Source organism: Caretta caretta, chromosome 4 (genome assembly GCF_965140235.1).
Source record: "Caretta caretta isolate rCarCar2 chromosome 4, rCarCar1.hap1, whole genome shotgun sequence".
In the NCBI taxonomy this organism is placed as follows: domain Eukaryota; kingdom Metazoa; phylum Chordata; order Testudines; family Cheloniidae; genus Caretta; species Caretta caretta.
In genome coordinates this window covers 30,018,600-30,041,229 of record NC_134209.1, presented here as the reverse complement: position 1 = coordinate 30,041,229, position 22,630 = coordinate 30,018,600, and the positions used below count along the sequence as shown (strand labels likewise).

At 38.9% G+C, this 22,630-nt stretch overlaps 1 protein-coding gene across 10 annotated transcripts in view; it reads right to left on the bottom strand.

Moving 5' to 3' along the window:
* Nucleotides 1-3,284: 3,284 nt before the first annotated feature.
* Nucleotides 3,285-22,630, bottom strand: part of PTPN13 (protein tyrosine phosphatase non-receptor type 13) — a 188,126-nt gene continuing 168,780 nt past the window's right edge. For 7 of the 10 annotated variants that reach the window (XM_075127500.1, XM_048847084.2, XM_048847087.2 and 4 more), the window contains 11 exons: nucleotides 21,830-21,986; nucleotides 21,317-21,454; nucleotides 19,679-19,770; nucleotides 18,053-18,108; nucleotides 15,583-15,686; nucleotides 14,072-14,220; nucleotides 11,005-11,095; nucleotides 8,044-8,381; nucleotides 7,025-7,240; nucleotides 5,191-5,253; nucleotides 3,285-4,107 (listed from right to left, as the gene is read on the bottom strand). In XM_075127500.1, coding sequence (XP_074983601.1) covers nucleotides 4,027-4,107; nucleotides 5,191-5,253; nucleotides 7,025-7,240; nucleotides 8,044-8,381; nucleotides 11,005-11,095; nucleotides 14,072-14,220; nucleotides 15,583-15,686; nucleotides 18,053-18,108; nucleotides 19,679-19,770; nucleotides 21,317-21,454; nucleotides 21,830-21,986 — 1,485 coding nt within the window. In that variant the 3' untranslated portion in view covers nucleotides 3,285-4,026. The remainder of the gene's footprint in view (nucleotides 4,108-5,190; nucleotides 5,254-7,024; nucleotides 7,241-8,043; nucleotides 8,382-11,004; nucleotides 11,096-14,071; nucleotides 14,221-15,582; nucleotides 15,687-18,052; nucleotides 18,109-19,678; nucleotides 19,771-21,316; nucleotides 21,455-21,829; nucleotides 21,987-22,630) is intronic. The other 3 variants (XM_048847086.2, XM_048847089.2, XM_048847090.2) reach the window with 3 other exon arrangements.

The window sequence follows — 22,630 nt, the reverse complement described above, 5'->3', positions numbered from 1 at the left end:
CCAGGAATTCTCGTGACTCAACACTTACCTGCCTAGCAAGGATGAGCTGTCACATACAGCTCAGTTTGTAATACACAGGAAAGCTAGATGTAGGAGATGACTAGGTCATGAATAAATTCCATCCTTGTACTAGTCCCTTCACGTCCATTTTACATTGTTTCTATTATAAAGCTCCCAGGATGAATATCCTAATGCATCATGAATGGGCTAAGTTCATGATCTACAGAAAAGATACAAGTTTATTAATCAATAATTTACAAGGGAATTAGATGCCTGAATACCTTCAAGGATCTGGGCCTTTGTACTTTTCGGGTTTTTTTCAATTCCAGAAGAAATAATGAAGCTAACAGCCACGTTGCCAGTATTTTCTTGTGATATAAAATTAATTGTACATGTTTATGTTTTCTTATTTTTGATAACAAATTGGGTGGGGTGCGGGAAGAAAAGTATCTCACAAAAACATTCAGATCCCAAAACAAGGTTATAAAGTAGCATCTACAAAATGAGATTGTATAGGATGTGTTTGTAACATACAGTTTTAGAAAAGGATTCAATTCTCAGGAGTATGTTAATTTTGATTTGGAGAAAGGCCTTAAGTGTATCTCTTTGGCCTGATTCAGGAAAGCAATTCTTTTCAGGACAGTACTTACATACACGTTTAAATGCCACTGAAGTCAATGAGTTAATTACTTGCTTATAGTTAAGCAGGTATGTAAGTGCCTTCCTGAATTGGGTCTCTCTGAAGTTTGCAATAATTTGATGCAATCTTATGTTTTCACTGGTTAAAGGGACACTGCCAAGATTTAAAAAAAAAACCCCAAAAACACGACCAAATTCTGTACTTAGTTAAATCAGTGTTGAATCAGAGTAACTCCATTCACTTAACGTGACTGTAAAAGTAGCACTTAGCTATTAAAGTGATATGTTCTTTGGGCCAAATTCTGCTGTCACATTAGTTTAAATCTAGAATAACTTAATGAGTTACTATGATCTGACATTGTTGAATTGAGAGGAGAATTTGATTCAGGGAGCAGGTCAGCTGAATAGGAAGGTGCCATTTTTAGAGCCCCCTAATCCAAGTTTAATTTAAAACAAATTTCTATTCATATGAGTTTCTGTGTGTCCTGTTTAAAAAAATAAGCAAGCCCAAATGTTGGGCCTAACCTAAAAGTGACAGTGTAGTCAATTTGTAATCAAATTCTGTCAGATATTGGGGTAAATATTAAACAGAACTTCTCTCATGCTTCTTAGTTTTCTTCTCAACATTTCACTAAGAAAGCCATCTAAGCTCACTAAAATCAATAGGAATCTATCTATTGACTTCAATGAGTTTGAATCAAGCCCTAAAGGCCTACTGTGGTCCCTAAATTCCATCTTCAGACATGCAGCAGCACCATATTGGTAGAGAGAGTAGGATGCTTCGTTCCTTTGGTTTGGGGTTTTTATCCCCCTTCTGCCTCGTGCTCTGAGCTGCAACCTCAGCTGATGGGAGGAGTCCCCTTGCATGACTCATCTTCATGGGGAGGCAAGCCGAGCAATCAGAGTGTTTCGTCCTTTTGTTGACGTTTTATCCATCCAGATGTAGGAAGTTTCCAGTTGTAAGATCCAACTCTATCCCGTCTCTTTCAGGAGGGGCGTAACAGTTTCTGTAGAAGAGCAGCTCCTCACACTAATTACACTCCTCTCCTGTATGGTGAATAAACTGCAGCGAGCAGCCTTTTAAAGCTTTTTTTAAAGTAGATTCTGCAACCGGGAGCTAATCACACTCACCAGTCAGAAATTAAAAAAAAAAACAAAAAACCACCAACAAAAAAGCAGAAGCCCACCCCCCACGGGCAACACCCAGAACAAGCAACAGGCTAGTTAAATAAATGAATAGGCAATTACTACACAAAGAAGCCTAATTAGGCTTTCTGGGTGCCACCTTGGCAGCCTTCACCTCAATACCATCATTGTATTTCCTAAAAAGCTCAAAATGCTGCATCCACTGGTTAAGTCAAAACAGTAACTAGCATTTTTGCTGACTATATTCCTTTGCTTTACACATTAACTACACTACCCCTTGACAACTCCATTCCTGAAATATATTAAGTCTTCCTTTTTGATTCCTTTCAAAATGGTGCATTGTTCCACAATATGACAATAACTGTTCAATCTCTGTCTTCCCTTTCTCGTTATCTATCCTGAATTGTTCCATCACACTTGTAGGCCTGGCTTGACATAAGTAACTTGCCTAATTTCTTAGTGGGCATAATTGGGACGTGAATGGAAGGTTAAGTTGCAAACAGGGGCTTGACAAACAATATGCTGGAGTCAGGATGTCTGTGCTAGCTAAGATAAGCAGCAATACCTTGATGCTAGGGACTATGGACAAGATAAAACTAGACTGTAAAGATCAGGTTCCACGAGAACAGCACATGGATTGGTTCCTGCAAAGTAAGAAAGCCAATCCAAAAATATGTGCTGTAATGTACAGCAAATACACTGTAATGTGTGAATGTAAAAAAAGGGAGCGGTGGTCTATGTAATTCTGAATGGGTGGTATGCCTGGGCTATACCCATCCCCTCCTCTTGAGTCTGATCAACTCAGTGTAGCTTTGCTGTATGACAAATAAAGGAACCTGCGTTATGAAATCCAGGGTTGAACTGTGTGTTTTGGCTCCCAGAGAAGGGAACCGGATGGCATGTTCTCCCAGAACTGGACAAGGTGTTCTGGATAAACTGAATGCAAAAGGTCTCGGAGGGAATCCCAACAACACTACACTGCATCTTAAGCAACATATTTTCTCAGCTGTCATGGTTCACTGGATACTGGGTATGCCATGTATGAGTTCTGTAACAAGGATGATCATTCTGTTGATGAGACAAGAAAAAAAAAAAGCTCTAATTATTTTTAAACTGGGCTGTTGCTATATCAATTATAATTAAAGTGCCCAGAGTCTCAGTTTTGGGATAAAAGATCTCTGCAGGCTGATAATTTGGGAATGAAAGATGCATATTCACAGGTCTCTGAGCCCAGCTTTTACCTTGAAATGCGAGATGCAGCGCAACTGCTAGTTAGTACATCTCATCAGCACAGGTTACACAGAGAACTGTTCCATACTAAGTATATGTTGTTGTTTTAAACCTCCAACAACTAAACACACACTAGCATTGGGCAGGGGAAGAAATGGAAAGTAAGATAAAAGGCATAGGTCCATTTGATTTGACATATAAGGTGCTCAGATAGCACAGTGAAGATTGCAGTGTAAGGACAGAAAACATGGACAGAAAACACACCTACATACATTTTAAAGTGTATTTTTATTTACACAGTGGAAATGCCTAATCAGTTATAAGTTTAGGCACCTGATAATTCAGCTTTTTTTGTGTGTAAAAGTATATAAATATATACATGACAGGCTTATGAAGTAAACATTATAAACTGTGATACTTACAGTAAACATTCACTGCTCTTTTCTAGGCTAACAGGCGTCTTGTAAAGCTTAAACACTGATTTCAAGTATCCCCTATAAAATCGCTCTACTACATCAAAATGCTGAAAAAGAGAGATCTGCTATAAACAAGCTTTTAAAATAGACTAATAAAATGTCCCTGTAGGAAAGTCCACCAGGATAAAATACTGCCTTATTTTCCCACCCTCCTCCCACTGCGGCAGAAACAAATGCTAAAAAATAGTTGCATACCCACAGAAGGCATTATTGAAATTTTTAATTAAAACGTTTTTACTTCAGTAATTTATCAAAGAGTAAGGAAGCTGCAAAAATGCAACTTTATTAAATATTCTTTTTCCTGGTACACAAGGAACCCCAGCACTACGGAGGGGCGTAGTGGTACTGCATTGTCTTGCCCTTCACCATGTACTATAAGTGGCCTGAAGGACAGACTGCGCGGAAGAGATGGCTGACAGAGAATGAAGAAAAGGACTGGAATAATATTGGCAGAACCAACAAAATACGCAGGAGCCTCTGCTTCTGTTGCCTTTTTTTTTTTTTAAATTAAAAAAGCACTGCGGGCGCTGGTATTTTATTTGCCTCTCTTCTGTTCTTCAGCTTGGAGATGTTTCAGGACATAGAGGACAACCTGATAGCAGAAAACGTACTGATCCTGTGAGAGGAAGAATCATAAACACGTTAATCAAAATGTTCACACTCGCTAAACAAGGTGCCTCTACCTGTACTTCACAGGTGGCGGAGTTCCTGACTTGAATACGGTTTCATATACATTATTAACGAGAGAGTGTGATGAGTGAATGTTATGAGACAATGTTTAAAGAGAACAAGGGGGTGAAGAATGGGCTTCTCAGTTTTCAAGTGTACTTCATGTGGATTCACCTCCTGGTTAATATTTAGTTTGATTCCTAATCCCACCATCACTTTGTCCTTATATAGGGCCTGTCATCTGCAGACCTCAGAGCAGCTTACAAATGAGGAAAGGGAAGCACCAAGAAGTGAAGTGATGGGACCAAGGTCACACAGCAGGTCAGTGGCACAGCTGGGAATAGAACCCAGGTCTGTGATGCAACCTCCCAGTTTACAATGAGGATACCACAGGGTTTGGGGCTATTTCTGGATAATTCTGTATTTTTTATTAAATAAGGGTTGAGAACTCCCTGATTTTGTATTCACTGTCTTCTCTAGGTTCAGGTTAGGAGGCTTTTTCAACCTTTCCGTCCGAAAAGCCATCCATCCAATTACCATACTGCTATGGATAACAGCAGCAGATAAAATGCAGTTGCTTTTTTTAGCCTTAGAATAGGTAAAAAGACACTAATATGCTATTACTTCCAGTTGGAGTAAAAGTGTTTCTCAGAATGGAATAAGGGGTTTAATGCAAGAATTCTCAAATGAGACGATGTCAGATCTTTCATAGATTAACACAGTTCACTACATGTAAATTTGCACACACTTATACTTGCCAGATTTATGTTTGCATGCCCTTGTATTTGCACGTGGTGAAGCATATCCAAAAGTACATGCATTATTATGAATTCTGTCCCTATATTAGCATTTGATTTCACTCCAGCAACACTGAGGTTGAGTTTATGGGGTACAAAGTAAGTCATTCTACAATATTTCCTAATCCAGACATCTAGCACAATCTATATGCTTATCACAATTTTTTGAGAGATCAGAAATTCAGTTCAAAATCTTTATTAAAGCACAACTTGATAAACCAAGGTAGACATACCTCCGTCTGAACCATTCCATGTCTCTGTAGTCTCATTGTACGCACCAAATCAGAGATGTCAAACTGCCAAAAGCAAATAGACGGTAGCAACAAGTGAGATGTTATAACAAAACCACATTATATACAGGAAAATACACCTGTGGCACAGCAGGGAATTTTCAGTTTCATCTAGTAAGCAGTCAAATGCCAGTAAATCCACCAAGTTATGGACATACAGTACAGTATATGGAAAGCATACAGTAGATCCTGTACGAGTGCAATAAATACGCGAGATCTGAGTACATCATCTACTTTTCTTTTACCTTTCATTTTACCTGCTCAGCACACCCTTATACTCCCCAGTCTTTATTCTACCAAAGCTAAGTCTGCCAGGGTGCTGCACACTCTGGCCCTAATCAAGCAAAGCACTAAGTATGGGCTCAATTTTAAGTATGTATACACTCCCTTTGACTTCCATGGAACTATAAAAGTGCTCAAAATTAAGCATGTGCTTACATGCTTTGCTGGATTGGGCTCTAATGTGCTGCCAATACACTTTATTTTACATCAAGAAATAGGAAAGCGATTGCTCCATGAATTGGTGGATGGGACGACTTTAAAATGAGGTTGCTAGTGCCCTCCGGTGGACAAGGAGTACATAATCTCTGTGAAGCATGGCATGGCATCCTAAATTCTGTTACAAAAGCTCTTTTACCACATCACTGACTTAGGTTCAGGCATAGGAGCTGGAACAGTGACCTATTTTGGTTTTGCTTTATTGCAGCCTCCTTTGTTTGGATAAAGGGTTGCTAACTACTGCATCCCACAGCTTCTGATTGTATTTATCATAGCTGCCACAAAATGTCCAAACTGTTTATGAAAAAAGCACTGAATGTTTTCTGTTTCATAATTCAATTAAATCAAATATTTAAATGTTACAGTGTAAAGTGTTCAAACAGACCCACATCTCAGAGTAAAATCAGGGAGTTTCTTAAAAACGAGAGTATTAGATCGCTTAATGTTGACTAAAGCACATTTTATAAAAACACTCGTAAGAAGAAATGTGAGTATTTAATTCATTTAGGATAAAGAATTACTACAGTCACTAAATAACTAGGCTTGTCAGAATTATATTTTTTTACAATTTTGATGGATAGTATCCATGTTTATTTTTAAGCTTTTAATATGTTTATTTACATTTTCACAGTTGTGCAAAATGATGGGGCTTATGAATATTTTTCTATTTTTATTTATTTAAATTCACAGTCACAGGAAGTTACGTGGGGGTATCAGACAATAGTTATTTCATGACAACAGATATTGAGATTCAAAAAAAGCTTCATAACCACTGAAACAAATTGTCTGCATCACATGTGAAAATATACAAAGTAAATGTCCTTACACCACTCTCAAAGTTCTCAAGCAGCGTTTTTCTTACTTTGCTGATCTGTAAATTTTGGCCTTGTCCTTCTAACCCTATAAGGGTATGTCTACACCGTGTTCTGGAGCTCGAGGGAGTCTCCCAGTCCCAGTCGACAGACCTGGGCTACAGGGGCTCACGCTCATGCTCTAAAAATAGCTGCACAGACAGCACTTGGAAGTTGCGACTCAGGCTGGAGCTCAGGCTCTGAAACCTAGGAAGATCAAGTGTTTTTAGATTTTTTTTCTTGTGCTCCATATTTCTGCTTTTCACAATTATTGCTGTTTTATACCACATACCTCATAAATCAGGTTAAGGTATAACCAGAGTCCTTGATTCAAAATAGTTGCACACTAGTAAAATAACCAAATAGCTCCTAGGGCTCACAGTTCACTGAGTGAAAAGCACAGTTCAATCTATCCTCTGGGTACTCACATCAAGATCCTTGCTGATTAATCCTAGAACGACATCGATACAAATAAGTGTCCCTGAACGTCCAATGCCTGCACTGCAGTGAGTGATAATAGGTCCCGATTTATGGATGTGCCGCATGTAGGAGATGAAAGTGAGCAGGTCGTCTGGTTGAGATGGTGTGTCATGGTCTGGCCAGGCAGTGAAATTCAGATGAGAAACACGCCGTAATTCACCAGTCTAAGGTTTTAAAAGAGACAGAACAAATATAGGCAGAAATGGCAACGCAGACTGCCAGAAGTTGTAAGACTGGCCTAAGAACATTCTGTGGCCAAACAGCTCACTGTGAAGGGAGACTTGCCAATTAACAGTGACCCAAAATTTAGGGTTTGTGAACAGAACAATTTTTACAATGCCTGACATGATTACAAACCTGAATTTGTTTGAATTTCAACCTTTTCCTGCCATGTGTGGAAAATAAGCCTGATGAGAGTGTATTAGAGCTTGAGAGCAAAGGACATGGACTATGCGCAAAGGTGAAAGTGACCAGTTTAGTTTCATTGTCCTAGCTGCATTACTAGCACAAAGTCATCCATCCAGGAAACTGACCCTACAAATGAATTTAATTTTAATAAATCTTTCTGTTTCTAAAGCTAAGGCATTATCAGTAACGCATATATGGGGCCATGTCCTGACCTGCTCTTATAGAGGCACATTAGCATTGTGAGGTGATGTCCTTGAGCACTGGAGAAATGCTACCTGCTGAAAAAGTCTCCACCTAGCTTATGCAGAATTTTATTCCAGTGGTGAAAGAAGCTGCTCACTCAAATTCCTACATGGAGGAAGAGTGGCCCAATCATAATAGTCAGAAGAAATAAGGACAAAAAAGATTTTTTAAAAAAGTAATCCTGTGGTTTTTTCAGGATGCGGAAGTTTAGACCAGCTCTGGCTGGACTGAAGGGATCCATGCCAAGCAAACAAAAAAGGAACCTGCCCAATCACCCCAGAAACCCACAGAATGTAGACTGACTTGATTCACTTACTTGAATATCTTCTAGCTCCAGCACTCTAATGACAAAGCCTTTCAACTGTTGCAATCTCACAAGGGCCAGCCGGAGTCGGTCATTGACCATGATAGTTTTGCCAAGTACATCGGGCCAATAGCGCTGGCATTTTATCTTTTCTCCTTCTACTTCCTGGGTCATCATGGCTATTACAGTACACTTTTGTTCCCAAGTCATTTGCCAGAAGTCTGCTACTGTAGTAGGGAGTGGTCCTTGACATGCAATGTAGACAAATTCTTCATTCCCCACGGGCATTCTAATGAAGCTGGCATTGATGTATCCACCTTCAGTTCCTAGGGACACTCTAGTGGTATCATCTGCAATCCCAACATAGAAAACATATTTTAATTATATATGTCCATACTAGGGCTGTCAAGCGATTAAAAAAAATCGCGATTAATCGTGCGGTTAAAAAAATATTTGCCACGATTAATCACACAAATAATCGCACTGTTAAAAATAATAGAATACCATATATTTAAATATTTGTGGATGTTTTCTACAATTTCAAATACATTAATTTCAATTACAACACAGAATAGAAAGTGTACAGTGCTCACTTTATATTTATTTTTATTACAAATATTTGCACTGTAAAAAACAAAAGAAATAGTATTTTTCAATTCACCTAATACAAGTACTGTAGTGCAATCTCTTTATCATGAAAGTTGAACTTACAAATGTAGAATTATGTACAAAAAATAACTTCATTCAAAAATAAAACAATGCAAAACTTTAGAACCTACAAGTCCACTCAGTCCTACTTCAGCCAATCACTCAGACAAACAAGTTTAGTTACAATTTGCAGAAGATAATGCTGCCCACGTCTTGTTTACAATGTCACTTGAAAGTGAGAACAGGCGTTCTCATGGCAGTGTTGTAGCTGGCATTGCAAGATATTTACGTGCCAGATGCGCTAAAGATTCATAAGTCCCTTTATGCTTCAATCACCATTCCAGAATACATGTCCATGCTGACGATGGGTTCTGCTCTGGGTCCAGTGCTGTATCTATCTTTAGAAATCTCACATTGGTACCTTCTTTGCGTTTTGTCAAATCTGCTGTGAAAGTGTTCTAAAACGAACATGTGCTGGGTCATCATCTGAGACTGCTACAACATGAAATATATGCAGAATGCAGGTAAAACAGAGCAGGAGACAAACAATTATCCTCCAAGGAGTTCAGTCACAAATTTAATTAACGCATTATTTTTTAAACGAGCGTCATCAGCGTGGAAGCATGTCCTCTGGAATGTTGGCCGAAGCATGAAGGGGCATATGAATGTTTAGCATACCTGGTATGTAAATACCTTGCTATGTCTGCTACAAAAGTGCCATGCGAAAGCCTGTTCTCACTTGCAGGTGACATTGTAAATAAGAAGCAGTCAGCAGTATCTCCTGTAAATGTAAACTTGTTTGTCTTAACAATTGGCTGAACAAGAAGTAGGACTGAGTAGACTCGTAGGCTCTAAAGTTTTGCATTGTTTTGTTTTTGAGTGCAGTTATGTAACAAAAAAAAATATATCTACATTTGTAAGTTACACTTTCATGATAAAGAGATTGCTCTACAGTACTTGTATGAGGTGAATTGAAAAATACTCTTTCTTTTATCATTTTTACAGCGCAAATATTTGTAATAAAAAATAACAAGTGAGCACTGTACACTTTGTATTCTGTGTTATAATAGAAATCAATACATTTGAAAATGTAGAAAAACATCCAAAATATTTAATAAATGGAAATTGGTATTCTATGGTTATAAATGCAATTAATTTTTTTAATCACAGTTAATTTTTTTTAGTTAATCGCGTGAGTTAACTGCGATTAATCGACAGCCCTGGTCCATATACCCACAATTAAACCTAGGTCATGTAAACACTTATGGAGTACTTTTCATCTCACAAATATTAATGAATCATCACAACATCCTATTTGAAAAAAGTATTAACTCCACATCACATAAGGAAAAAGAGGCAGCGAGGTTAAGAATCTGATTATCAGTGGTGCAGAGCCTTTGCTGTTGTCACGGACAAGAACTGAAGTTCTGGGCTTTCAGCATTCCTAGAAATCAGGCTCTGTGGGTATGTTTACAGTCAGAGCTGGGGGTGAAATTCCCAGCTCCAGGAAACATGCTCACGCTAGCTCTTATCAGGTTAGATCACTAAAATGAGAATGTGGCCTCAGCAGTGCAAGCAGCGAGATGGGCTATTGCCCCAAGTGCATGCCCGTCAGAGACCCTAGATACACACTAGGGGAAGCTTGCCCCTCCCCCTGTCACAGCTCTGAGTTAGCACAAATATGTCTCCTCAAGCTGGGAATCACATCCTCAGCTCAAAGTGTAAACGAACCGATAGTGTCTTACCCACGGTTTCAGAGAGACTCTGTCAGAGCAGAAATTAGAACTCAAGACTTTCTGGCTCCCAGTTCTAGACTCAGACTTTACGTCTCTTGCATATGTAACTAACGGAATATAAACATAATTCTTTTATAGTGAGATTGATACAGTATATTAATATTAATTATTATACTTTTGCACTCCAGATTTACAATGGTATAACTAAGAGCACGGTCTGTCCTCCTATGTTTATGTCTATCGTATGTGACAAACAGGATCTGCTGCTTAAATAGAATTAAAGTTTTATGTGAGAGTGGAGGGAAAGGATGGGAGGCACAAAATAACAAGCAGGTGCACTCATAGAATGATTTTCATCCACATATCGCAAAGTGCTTTAAAAGGGTGGGCAAGCAGCATTATCTCTTTGTTACAGATAGGGACAATAGGTGCAAAGAGGTTTAATGGTCTGTCCAGTCACACACTAACTCAACAGAAGAACTGGGAATAGGAGTCAGGACTTACCAGTCTGATGTCAAAGCCACCAGACCACACTGCTTTTCTGGTGAAATCAACATAAAAGTTTATCATCAGATTACTTAGGACTTACAGGGAAGTATATTTTTATATCTGTTCTTCCTCCTGTTCTCTTTAGTTTGTCCAACCAAACACTGATCCAAAGGCTTTAAGTCTTGCAGGTTCTATAAACAGATAGTCAGTTCATATTAATAACTGCTGGGATAAACAAAATGTCATCAATTTTTAACTGTCAAGTGACTAACAGTATCTATTAGACACATATAGAAATGACAGGTTTCAGAGTAGCAGCCGTGTTAGTCTGTATTCGCAAAAAGAAAAGGAGTACTTGTGGCACCTTACTGACTAACCAATTTATTTGAGCATAAGCTTTCGTGAGCTACAGCTCACTTCATCGGATGCATTCAGTGGAAAATACAGTGGGGAGATTTATATACACAGAGAACATGAAACAATGGGTGTTATCATACACACTGTAAGGAGACTGATCACTTAAGATGGGCTAATACCAGCGGGGGGGGGGGGGGAGGGAAGAGGGAAGTAGTGATAATACTGTAGTGATAATCAAGGTGGGCCGTTTCCAGCAGTTGACAAGAACATCTGAGGAACAGTGGGAGGGGGGAAGGGGGGGAATAAACATGGGGAAATACTTTTACTTTGTGTAAATGACCCATCCACTCCCAGTCTCTATTCAAGTCTAAGTTAATTGTATCCAGTTTGCAAATTAATTCCAATTCAGCAGTCTCTCACTGGAGTCTGTTTTTGAAGTCTTTTTGTTGTAATATTGCGACTTTTAGGTCTGTAATCGAGTGACCAGAGACACTGAAGTATTCTCCAACTGGTTTATGAATGTTATAATTCTTGACATCTGATTTGTGTCCAATTATTCTTTTACGTAGAGACTGTCCAGTTTGACCAATGTACATGGCAGAGGGGCATTGCTGGCACATGATGGCATATATCACATTGATAGATGTGCAGGTGAACGAGCATCTGATAGCGTGGCTAATGCAATTAGGCCCTATGATGGTGTCCCCTGAATAGATATGTGGACACAGTTGGCAATGGGCTTTGTTGCAAGGATAGGTTCCTGGGTTAGTGGTTCTGTTGTGTGGTATGTGGTTGCTGGTGAGTATTTGCTTCAGGTTGGGGGGCTGTCTGTAAGCAAGGACTGGCCTGTCTGCCAAGATCTGTGAAAGTGATGGGTCTTCCTTCAGGATAGGTTGTAGATCCTTGATGATGCGTTGGAGAGGTTTTAGTTGGGGGCTGAAGGTGATGGCTAGTGGCATTCTGTTATTTTCTTTGTTGGGCCTGTCCTGTAGTAGGTGACTTCTGGGTACTCTTCTGGTTCTGTCAATCTGTTTCTTCACTTCAGCGGGTGGGTACTGTAGTTGTAAGAATGCTTGATAGAGATCTTGTAGGTGTTTGTCTCTGTCTGAGGGGTTGGAGCAAATGCAGTTGTATCGTAGAGCTTGGCTGTAGACAATGGATCGTGTGGTGTGATCTGGGTGAAAGCTGGAGGCATGTAGGTAGGAATAGCGGTCAGTAGGTTTCCGGTATAGGGTGGTGTTTATGTTTATGTGACCATCGCTTCTTAGCACCATAGTGTCCAGGAAGTGGATCTCTTGTTTGGACTGGTCCAGGCTGAGGTTGATGGTGGGATGGAAATTGTTGAAATCATGGTGGAATTCCTCAAGGGCTTCTTTTCCATGGGTCCAGATGATGAAGATGTCATCAATATACACCAAATACTGTCATCTAATACAGTGGGAAGATTTATATACACAGAGAACATGAAACACACCCATTGTTTCATCTTCTCTGGGTATATAAATCTCCCCACTGTATTTTCCACTGAATGCAGCCGATGAAGTGAGCTGTAGCTCACAAAAGCTTCTGCTCAAATAAATTTGTTAGTCTCTAAGGTGCCACAAGTCCTCCTTTTCTTTTTGTGGATACAGACTAACACGGCTGCTACTCTGAAACCTATAGATTCATAGATTCCAAGGCCAAAGGGACCATTGTGTGATCATCTAGTCTGACCTATGTGTAATACAGGCCATATAATTTCCCCAAAATAATTCCTTTTGAACTAAAGAATATTTTTTTGTAAAACATCCAATCTTGACTTTAAAATTGCCAATGATGGAGAATCCACCATGACCCTTGGTAAATTGTTCTAATGGTTAATTAACCGCATGATTAAAAATGTACACCTCATTTCTAGTATGAAAGTGTTTAGCTACAACTTCCTGCCATTGGATCTTGTTATACCTTTCTCTGCTAAACTGAAGAGTCCATTATCAAGTATTCGATCCCCATGTAGTTACAATTTACAGTCACACCATATGGGAGTAAGGCATGCAGCCTTGCAAAAAAAAAAACAACCCTATCTTCTTGTAATTACTTTGAAATCTTGTCCTGGAAGTTTTAATATTTGGTAACATATTAACAATTTTAACAAGAGTAGAGATTCATGTTTTAATCGTGTCAGCTGGATTTTGCAGAGGTCATTACATTTTCCACCTCAGATGTTCTTGTCAACTGCTGGAAATGGCCCACCTTCATTATCACTACAAAAGGGCTTTTCTCTCTCCTGCTGGTAATAGCTCACCTTAAGTGATCACTCTCGTTACAGTGTGTATGGTAACACCCATTGTTTCATGTTCTCTGTGTATATAAATCTCCCCACTGTATTTTCCACTGAATGCATTCGATGAAGTGAGCTGTAGCTCACGAAAGCTTGTGCTCAAATAAACTTGCTAGTCTCTAAGGTGCCACAAATCCTCCTTTTCTTTTTGTGGATACAGACTAACATGGCTGCTACTCTGAAACCTGTCATCTTATGTGCTGGTTAAAAAATAATTATTAATTAGTATTATTATTAATGGATTTGAAGAAACAGGCAAGTCTCAATCACATTTCTAGATCCAAAGCCAATATAGCTCAGTCTAGTTAATGTAGTTAAACTGAAACAGAGGGGAGGAAAAGTATTCTTTCCTTTCTTTTGCTTTGGCCGTGTAGAATCAAGCCCTACGTTTCTACCTGCTTCACACTGCCCCAGTGAAGAGTATTTTCATTGCATGATTCATATTTAAAAGAGGTCTACAAAGGACTGAAAATAGCCTGTGTTTGTTTACCTCAATCTCCTTGGAAGGAATTCCTTGTTCCAGTAGTCCACGTAACATTCGGATGACTGACTTCAATTTGGCTCCAGTATATTTGCCTGAAGGAAGCACTCTGACAATTGGGAGTGCAGAGAGCTCTTCATTTGTCACTAAAAGGCAATCTAGCAGCAGAAGAAGATTGATTTATGTGCACATATAAAAACAGCTAACAGAAAGGACAGTGTATAGCGTGCTATAGTGCAGTGCTATAAAATGAGAGATTTCCCAGGTACCACCACATCCAGTTTTCAGGTTGTCAATTGCTTATTTATACATATATTTGTTATATTATATAGAAAAGATCACCCATAAGAGAAACAATCCTTCCAGCATTATCTCTTCATTGGTAATGCTTGCTACCTTTTATCACTATTTTCCCCAGAACTGTATACAGATCAATTCATGATTAAAAATGTCAACATTTGAGAAACCATGAATAAGTAATTTTCATCTTTAATTTCCGTGCAGTCAATACGCTGAAATAATCAATAAATGCATTTTTAGAATGGATTCTTGACGCACTGTAATTTGCAAGATCAATGACCATACACATAAATATGAAAGCAGAACTCTACACTTGAGCCAGAGACCTTATATTTAAAAGTGCAAGCTCACACCTTGCAGTTTTTTCTTTAAAACTTCACCTTAAAATGCATTTTAATGATAAAAGCGTAAGATGTGTTAACTGCATTACAGTTTTTCAAAAAATCTTGGTTTAGAAAAGCACGTCATTCTTTATTCTTTCAAACACCACACAACTTGTTAATAATCAAAGTTTCCTTGACATGAGTTAAAAAATATCTTGTGACCACTGAATCATACAAAAAGTTTACTAGAATAGTTTATGTTGAAGTTTATTTTTCCTAAGTTAAAAAGCACTTTGAAGCACAGATGCCATAGATATGATTTATGAATATGAATTCAGATAATGGAACATATTCCTGAACATATTCAAGATGCTAAAGATAGACACCCAGTTCTGCCACCCTTACTCATGTTGCGCAGAACCTTATTCTGGGAGTAGGTCCATTGACTTCAATAAAGATGGCAAAATCAGACCCAAAGTAATGAGGAAAATGGTGGGAATTTAGAGTGTGGAGTCAGCACTCAATAGATGCCTATAGGATCTCAGTCCAATTGCACATTTCACCATATGCCCTTGCAGCTTTCGTAAAATAGCTATTATGGAAGGGAACTGGCTGCAGCTATGGGCTCAATTGCTATGGGCTCAATTCTGCAATCCCTTGCTCAGATGAGCATTCAGTGAATCAGTGGGATTACACCCTTGCGTGAAAAAGGGTTTACAAGCTTGAATTATTATGATCCACTCCGATGAGCTCTTGAGCACCCTGATTTCCCATTGACTGCTCTTCTCAGGACTGGGACCTTAACAATATCCAGAACATGTTCAAATACATTTCTGACATGATTACATTATTGTAATCCTCATTTTCCACTGATTGTTTATTTGTTCAAGTCCTTGCCTTTAGTTCGATGTTCCTGATTTATTGATTCAATAGGGAGTTCATCACTTCCCCATGTAATTTCATCTTCATCTGCTTGTCCCACCAGAGGTTGTTGAGGTGACCTAGAAAAGCAAAGAATGTAAAGGTTTCTCACTTCCTATCAGAACAATACATTTCAATTTTAAATATGAACATTTTCTGTAAACAGAAGACCCTACAACACATGAGATCATTTAGAAAAGTGCAGAATTCTTAAATTTAGATCAAATTTATAAACGACAATAAGAAATAAATATTTCATGTATTCCATAGATTCAACCAAAATAAGAGGTTTAATTCCATGATGATAGTTATTAATGTAATACACAGAGATTATGAATCATATTACATAATTCAAATGTAGGGAACTTTCTTAAAAAGAGAGAAACTCAAAAAGGATATTTTCTGGACCAATTCTTATTGTTGTTCCTTGAAGACAGAAGCCTTAGCTTCTAATTATTTTTTAGCCTTACTGAAGTAAATTTAAATGACATATTATCTATAACACACATACTGCAAACAAAAAGCTACATTAAAGAGCACGAAAGTTGCAACATCAAGTGCCCAAATATTGAGAAATGCCAGAATTAAGTTTGCTCATGCAACTATATGTGTGTGTGCGCGCATGTTACAAATGTAATTATATGATACATACAGACATGTTTTACATCCATTCACACATACCAATGACTTTCTAGTTTGATCTGTATTTTTGCAGGCAAAATGATTATACAAAAATAAACTGAAGTCTGGATTTATTTGAGAAAAACAGCCATTAAGCAGTTAAGTTTTCTGAAGTTTTCCTCATAGCAACACAGTGTAGCTGCCTTTGTTATATTTTACTTTATTATGCTTGAGTCATGACTGAAGATTCTCTCATTTAAGACTAGCAGGAGAAGAACAGAGGAGGAACCTTTGCTGTTACGTTATTGTATGCATGTCTGAAAGGGACTCAGATACCATGGTGATGCTTGTGGAATAAGAACCTACGTAGCTAAAACATTTCTCCACAAAATATCCGCAGTGCAGATTCCTCACATTCTCAGAGCAGGACACCTCAATCCAGTTTGGCAAGGACCACCATAAGCCTGTCTGGACTTTGGACTACGGAAGGTGGCAGCTACTGGCAGTTTTGATGGTGATATTGATGGGGATACATTCCCACACGGAAATGTCTGTTCATTCAGTCAGTTAAATCACAGTCAGAAAGAAGCAACTTTCAAACACTGCTGTCCTGGGCTGGATTCAAACAAGCGATCTACAGATTAAAAGTTTCAGCGTTGCAGCCATGTTAGTCTGTATCAGCAAAAAGAACAGGAGTACTTGTGGCACCTTAGAGACTAAAAAATTTATTAGAGCATAAGCTTTTGTGGGCTACGGCCCACTTCATCGGATGCACAGAATGGAACATATAGTAAGAAGATATATATATACATACAGAGAAGGTGGAAGTTGCCATACAAACTGTAAGAGGCCAATTAATTAAGATGAGCTATTATCGGCAGGAGAAAAAAACTTTTGTAGTGATAATCAAGATGGCCCATTTAGACAGTTGACAAGAAGGTGTGAGGATACTTAACTTAGGGAACAGAGTAACAGCCGTGTTAGTCTGTATTCGCAAAAAGAAAAGGAGTACTTGTGGCACCTTAGAGACTAACCAATTTATTTGAGCATGAGCTTTCGTGAGCTACAGCTCACTTCATCGGATGCATCTGATGAAGTGAGCTGTAGCTCACGAAAGCTCATGCTCAAATAAATTGGTTAGTCTCTAAGGTGCCACAAGTACTCCTTTTCTTTTAACTTAGGGAAATAGATTCAATATGTGTAATGACCCAGCCACTCCCAGTCTCTATTCAAACCCATGTTAATGGTATCTACTTTGCATATTAATTCAAGCTCAGCAGTTTCTCACTGGAGTCTGTTTTTGAAGCTTTTCTGTTGCAAAATTGCCACCCTTAGATCTTTTACTGAGTGGCCAGAGAGGTTGAAGTGTTCCCCTACCAGTTTTTGAATGTTATGATTCCTGATGTCAGATTTGTGTCCATTTATTCTTTTGCATACAGACTGTCTGGTTTGGCCAATGTACATGGCAGAGGGACATTGCTGGCATAATGTGGAGGCAACTGGGGGACTATGCAAGCCAGGATCTGAATATTTTTTCATCCTAATTATGTTCCAGTAGTTGAGAAGCAAAATAGAGTCCTACAGCAAATTTGTACTGTTCATAATTCACGACTGATGGCCTTGAACACCCCACTTGACATCAGGTTCTATAGCACTAAATAATATCATGACCTCTCAGATAACATGAACAGACACAAAGCCATCTTATATCAACATGTCAACAGACAGATATATATATACACGGGGTTTGCTTGTGCTTTATCTTCCCTCACTTCACCGAGCTGTAAAAATTATGTTACTCTTAAATTCCACTTAAAAATCTCACCTTTCAGGCACTACTTTGTCTTCACAATGTTCTTCACAACCATTTATTTGTGTCGGCTAGTGAAGGAAGCATTTCAAAGTATAGTGAGTTATGTTGGAAGGGGACTGTACAACAAGCACACTTTTATTTTATAAACCAGAACAATGTTAACAAGTAAATTAAGTATTTGTCCAGGGTACCACACTGAAAGCATTATGCACTGACAATCTCTATTCTTCCAGGAAATCCACCCAACCACAAAATCCCCAAACATTCAGCCTCTGCACTGGGGAATGTGGAGCAGTTGGAGAAGTAAAATCATATCCCAGCCTAGAGCCCCTCCCCGGCTCTTCTTCCAGCTTCAGTCTCTCTGTGCTAGTAATGTTGGTTAGGGGTGTGATTTTTTTTTTTTTTTTGCCAAAAGCCCTAGTGTGTGTACATCTTATTTTCTCCAGAGAACTGGTGTACGCTATACTGGGGAAAACACTTTTGGTGATATAAGCTGCATCTACACTTGGAGGGCTTGCCAGTATAACCATAGTGAAGACTAGGACTAGGAAGGAGAGATGGCCTGGCTCTAGTTCTACACATAATCAAATGTTCACCATACTCACTTCCGAAACAATGCAGAGCTCAAATTCCATCAGGCGGAAAATCTGCTTGTGGCTCTGCTCAACATATAACTCAGTGACAATCCCCTGCCAAGTCAGCCTATACCCGTACCCATACATCAAACAGAAAGCGAAAGGACAGAGCACCTGTGAGTTTTGCCCCCAAATGAAATATGTTGCATATGCATGAATAGAAGTAGAATACTCAAGAGAGGTAAGGAGCTTTTTAATTTTATTTTTTGATTAACAGAGCCCAGGCAGTGTAAGTGTAAAAAATGTCAAGAGCGACTCACAACTGAGACCAACTTAGCCCAGCTGCTGGTGCCTGAACCAAGGGGAGTCTCTCTTTTAGATCCCCTACAGAGAGGTTACAGATCAAGGGCCCTGGTGTTGAGTCACAGTTGTACCTAGGCCGGAAGTACAAACAGTGAGTGTACACTGGATAGGGGGATTCTATAAACTGGATACATTTGCTGTGGAGTCTGGACATCTATTAACTGATGCAACATAGGACAACATGGGGAAGTGTAGAGTGAAGGTGGTACAGAATCTGTTTGTGAACATTAGTTTTTCTGAGCAGAAAGGTGAAGTAGCCTCAGATTTGGACTCTTTACAGATACTCCGCAAAATATTTGAAATGCTCTGATTTTTCCTAACCTTCTATGAACTGAGGAAGCTTTCTGGCTAGAATGATTGAAATAGCATTGTATTGGCATTTTATTATCATTACACTTTTAAAAACTGTTGGCTTTCATTACTTCCTGCCAGGAACAGCAAACATAAATTTTCTGGTTTGTTCTCTTGCATGGTTAATTTCTCACAATTTAATTATTATACAGTATTTCAAAAACTATTTCCATACTCTTGGTTTATAAACACTGTTTTCTGGAGGCCAATCAAATGGCAGTGACAGTTAAATTTAAAATGTTGATGAAATTATTTCCACAAATTCAGTGTGATCGAGGGAACGAGAAGTCAATGTAAATAGTCTAGGAAATCGGCAAATAAAGACACTGCCAACATCTTTTCATTTTACCTCTGGAAAGTCTTCAGGCAAAGATGACCCATCACAGTCTGTGTCTTCAGCTTTTTCTTCTGCCAGCTTCCCATTGGTCTCTAAAGAACCTGCTGGAGAAATACATTAGAAGACAGAGCTATACAGAAGTGATGTTATGGGTAGGTTAAGTGAAAATGCTCATATTTCCATTCAAATATAATAAGAAAAATAGTGCCTGCAGCTAAGAAACCAGAAAAAAATTGGTTCTAAGTGTACGAGACCTGACATTCATTCTTAACAACTCTTCACTGTCACTGCAGACCATAGGACTAATGGTAGATTACGGGCCTGATTCTCATTTACACTAAAAGTCCTTTATACCACTTTGGCAGTGTAAAGCAGCCTTAAAGTGGGCACAAACTGCACTGGCACCCAGTAAAGTTCCCTTTACATTGCCAGAGGGGTGTAAAGGGGCCTTGCCATAAATATTAATCAGGCCATCGTACTTCATCATTCTTGGCACAGAATCAAAATTTGGGGTTGTTTAAATGTAGTTTAACTACACGCAAAAAGAAAAGGAGGACTTGTGGCACCTTAGAGACTAACCAATTTATTTGAGCATGAGCTTTCGTGAGCTACAGCTCACTTCATCGGATGCATTCAGTGGAAAAACATGGTTATTTGTATCAGTTTTGAGCTAATGTACCTACTATAAAAGGATGGCAAGATCTTAACCCAGCAACATGAGTCTCACTCACAGTAGGACTAGGTCTACACCTGGATTCTAGTTACTTCCTATATTAATGAGCCATCATAAAATTGAACAGGATAAAATCTGACCTACTTTAGCTATGTCACTGCTGCTACATCTCTCAGGTTTAGCACACCAGCCGTACTGCTGTATACAATGGGCCAGATCCCAGCGGGTGTAAGTTTGGCAGTAATGGAACCACACAGATTTACACCAGCAGAGGCTCTGAGTCTGTAGTTTTAAGAGAATGTTAATAGATGAAAATAGGCCAGCAAGTTCAGGAAGGAGCAGAAGGACAAGGGTTAAAATAGTTATAAACTGGTGAGTGGTGTCTCAAATCTGGTGACCACAGTAACAGCCACCAGAGTTTGCTTTAATTCACTGAACTATGTGCAAGCCCCCAGTGATACCTCACATGAGCAATTAGCAACCACTGTTCCCATAATCATGCTCATTTCAGTTGACGGTGATTATTCTTTTGTGAAGATAGAGCAGTAACGAAAAGGGAGTGCTGACTCTTGCAGCACTAGGAAGAAAGGAAACTATAAAATTGGCTGAAAATTAAAGGAGCAGATTTGCAAAGAAAAAAATATTTTATATTTTTCAAAAATTGCTCTCACAATTTTGTAACCACCAGGGATGTAGTTTGGGTGCCTGACTACACCTGCAAACCAAGACATCTAAACATAATCAGTTCTACCCACAAACAATTGCAGGTAGTAATGCATACCCCAAAATTATTTAAAATAAAGACCAGATTTACAAAACCCGGACTTCACAGAAAGATCCTCTTATTAGACGCACCATCCCTTTAATTGGAAAAATTCAGTTTGCAAGCTACTTCCATTCCACCACCTTCTGTTAGCTAACCAAAAGCCCATTCAGTGTTCATTTCCTGGGTTTAGCTTTTTGATGGCTTATGGTACCTAGCAGATGGTCACCTTTGGTTGCATTATTGCGATTTAAGAGGTTCTGGGCTTCCTCGTCTACAACATTCAACAGATACTGGACAACGTCATTGTGGTCATCCTCATCAAAATAGTCATCCTCCAGTATCTCAGTTTCTAGAAAAATAAAACAAACAACATGGGGGAAAGGAATATAAAAAGATTAATGCTTATAAAGGAAGTGAATGACAAAAATGGGGCATCAAGAGGATATTCTATATATTCTCTAAGATACTAATAATTATTGACGCTCCTTCCTTGACTATGCTACAGAATTCCAACTCTGATCCCATGACTCCACTTCTCCTTCTCTTGGCAAATAACTCGTTTAGGAGAGAATACAGGACCAGAAAAACACATTATAGAAATGAATGTCAAATTTAAGATGTTCAAGAAGTTAAAATGGTCTTTTATTTTGAAATCTTTATTGCCTACTCGCTCTCCCACTCTTGAACTGAGGAGTACACAGATATTCAAATCCCTGCTCCTTACCTGAGTGATCACTGTTCTTGGAAAAATCGGATATCTGATTTGTAAAACCACTGGAGGGCATGTTTCTAGAATCAGTGAAGTTCATTAGCCCTTTTGCCTGATGAATACTGCTTACTGCATTTGCATGAGAAACTCCTATCACGCTTTCCCCATTAACCTAACAAACCAAAAAGTAGCATACGTTAGTTTTCTTTTTTAAGGGCTTGTTGTTTGTTCCTCTAACAGCCCCATTCTAACAGAGCATAGGGTACTACTCAGGAGTGCCGGCACAGAAATGCAGCCTTTTCATGCCTCCTACTCCATTAAGAAAACACGATTTAATCTTATTGGTAACTTATGCTTGACATTTTTTTAAATTGACAATGTAACTGTACTATAACTTACAAACAAAATTAAGAAAAATGAAAATTAAGCCCGAATGTAAGGAGGAACTTCCTGACAGTGGAGATCTATTAGATTGTGGAACAGCCTACCAAGAGACCAGTGCTGTTGCAATTACTTTCCTCTTCTTGTCCTTCAGACTGAGGCTATGTCTACACTGGCAAATGCATGACAAAACCTTTGTCTTTCAGGGGTGTTAGCCCCCATGTCCACCGAAAGACAACAGTTTTGCTGTAACAAGTGCCAGTGTGAACAGTGCGTTGTCAGCAGGAGCACTCTCTGGCCGACAAAGCTAACCTTGCTCGTTGAGGGTGGAAGTTTTTTGTCAGCAGGAGAGCCGACAAACAGCGGCTACACTGCACGACTTTTAGCGGTACGGCTGTGGTGACACAGACATGACGCTAAAAGCTGTGTAGTGTA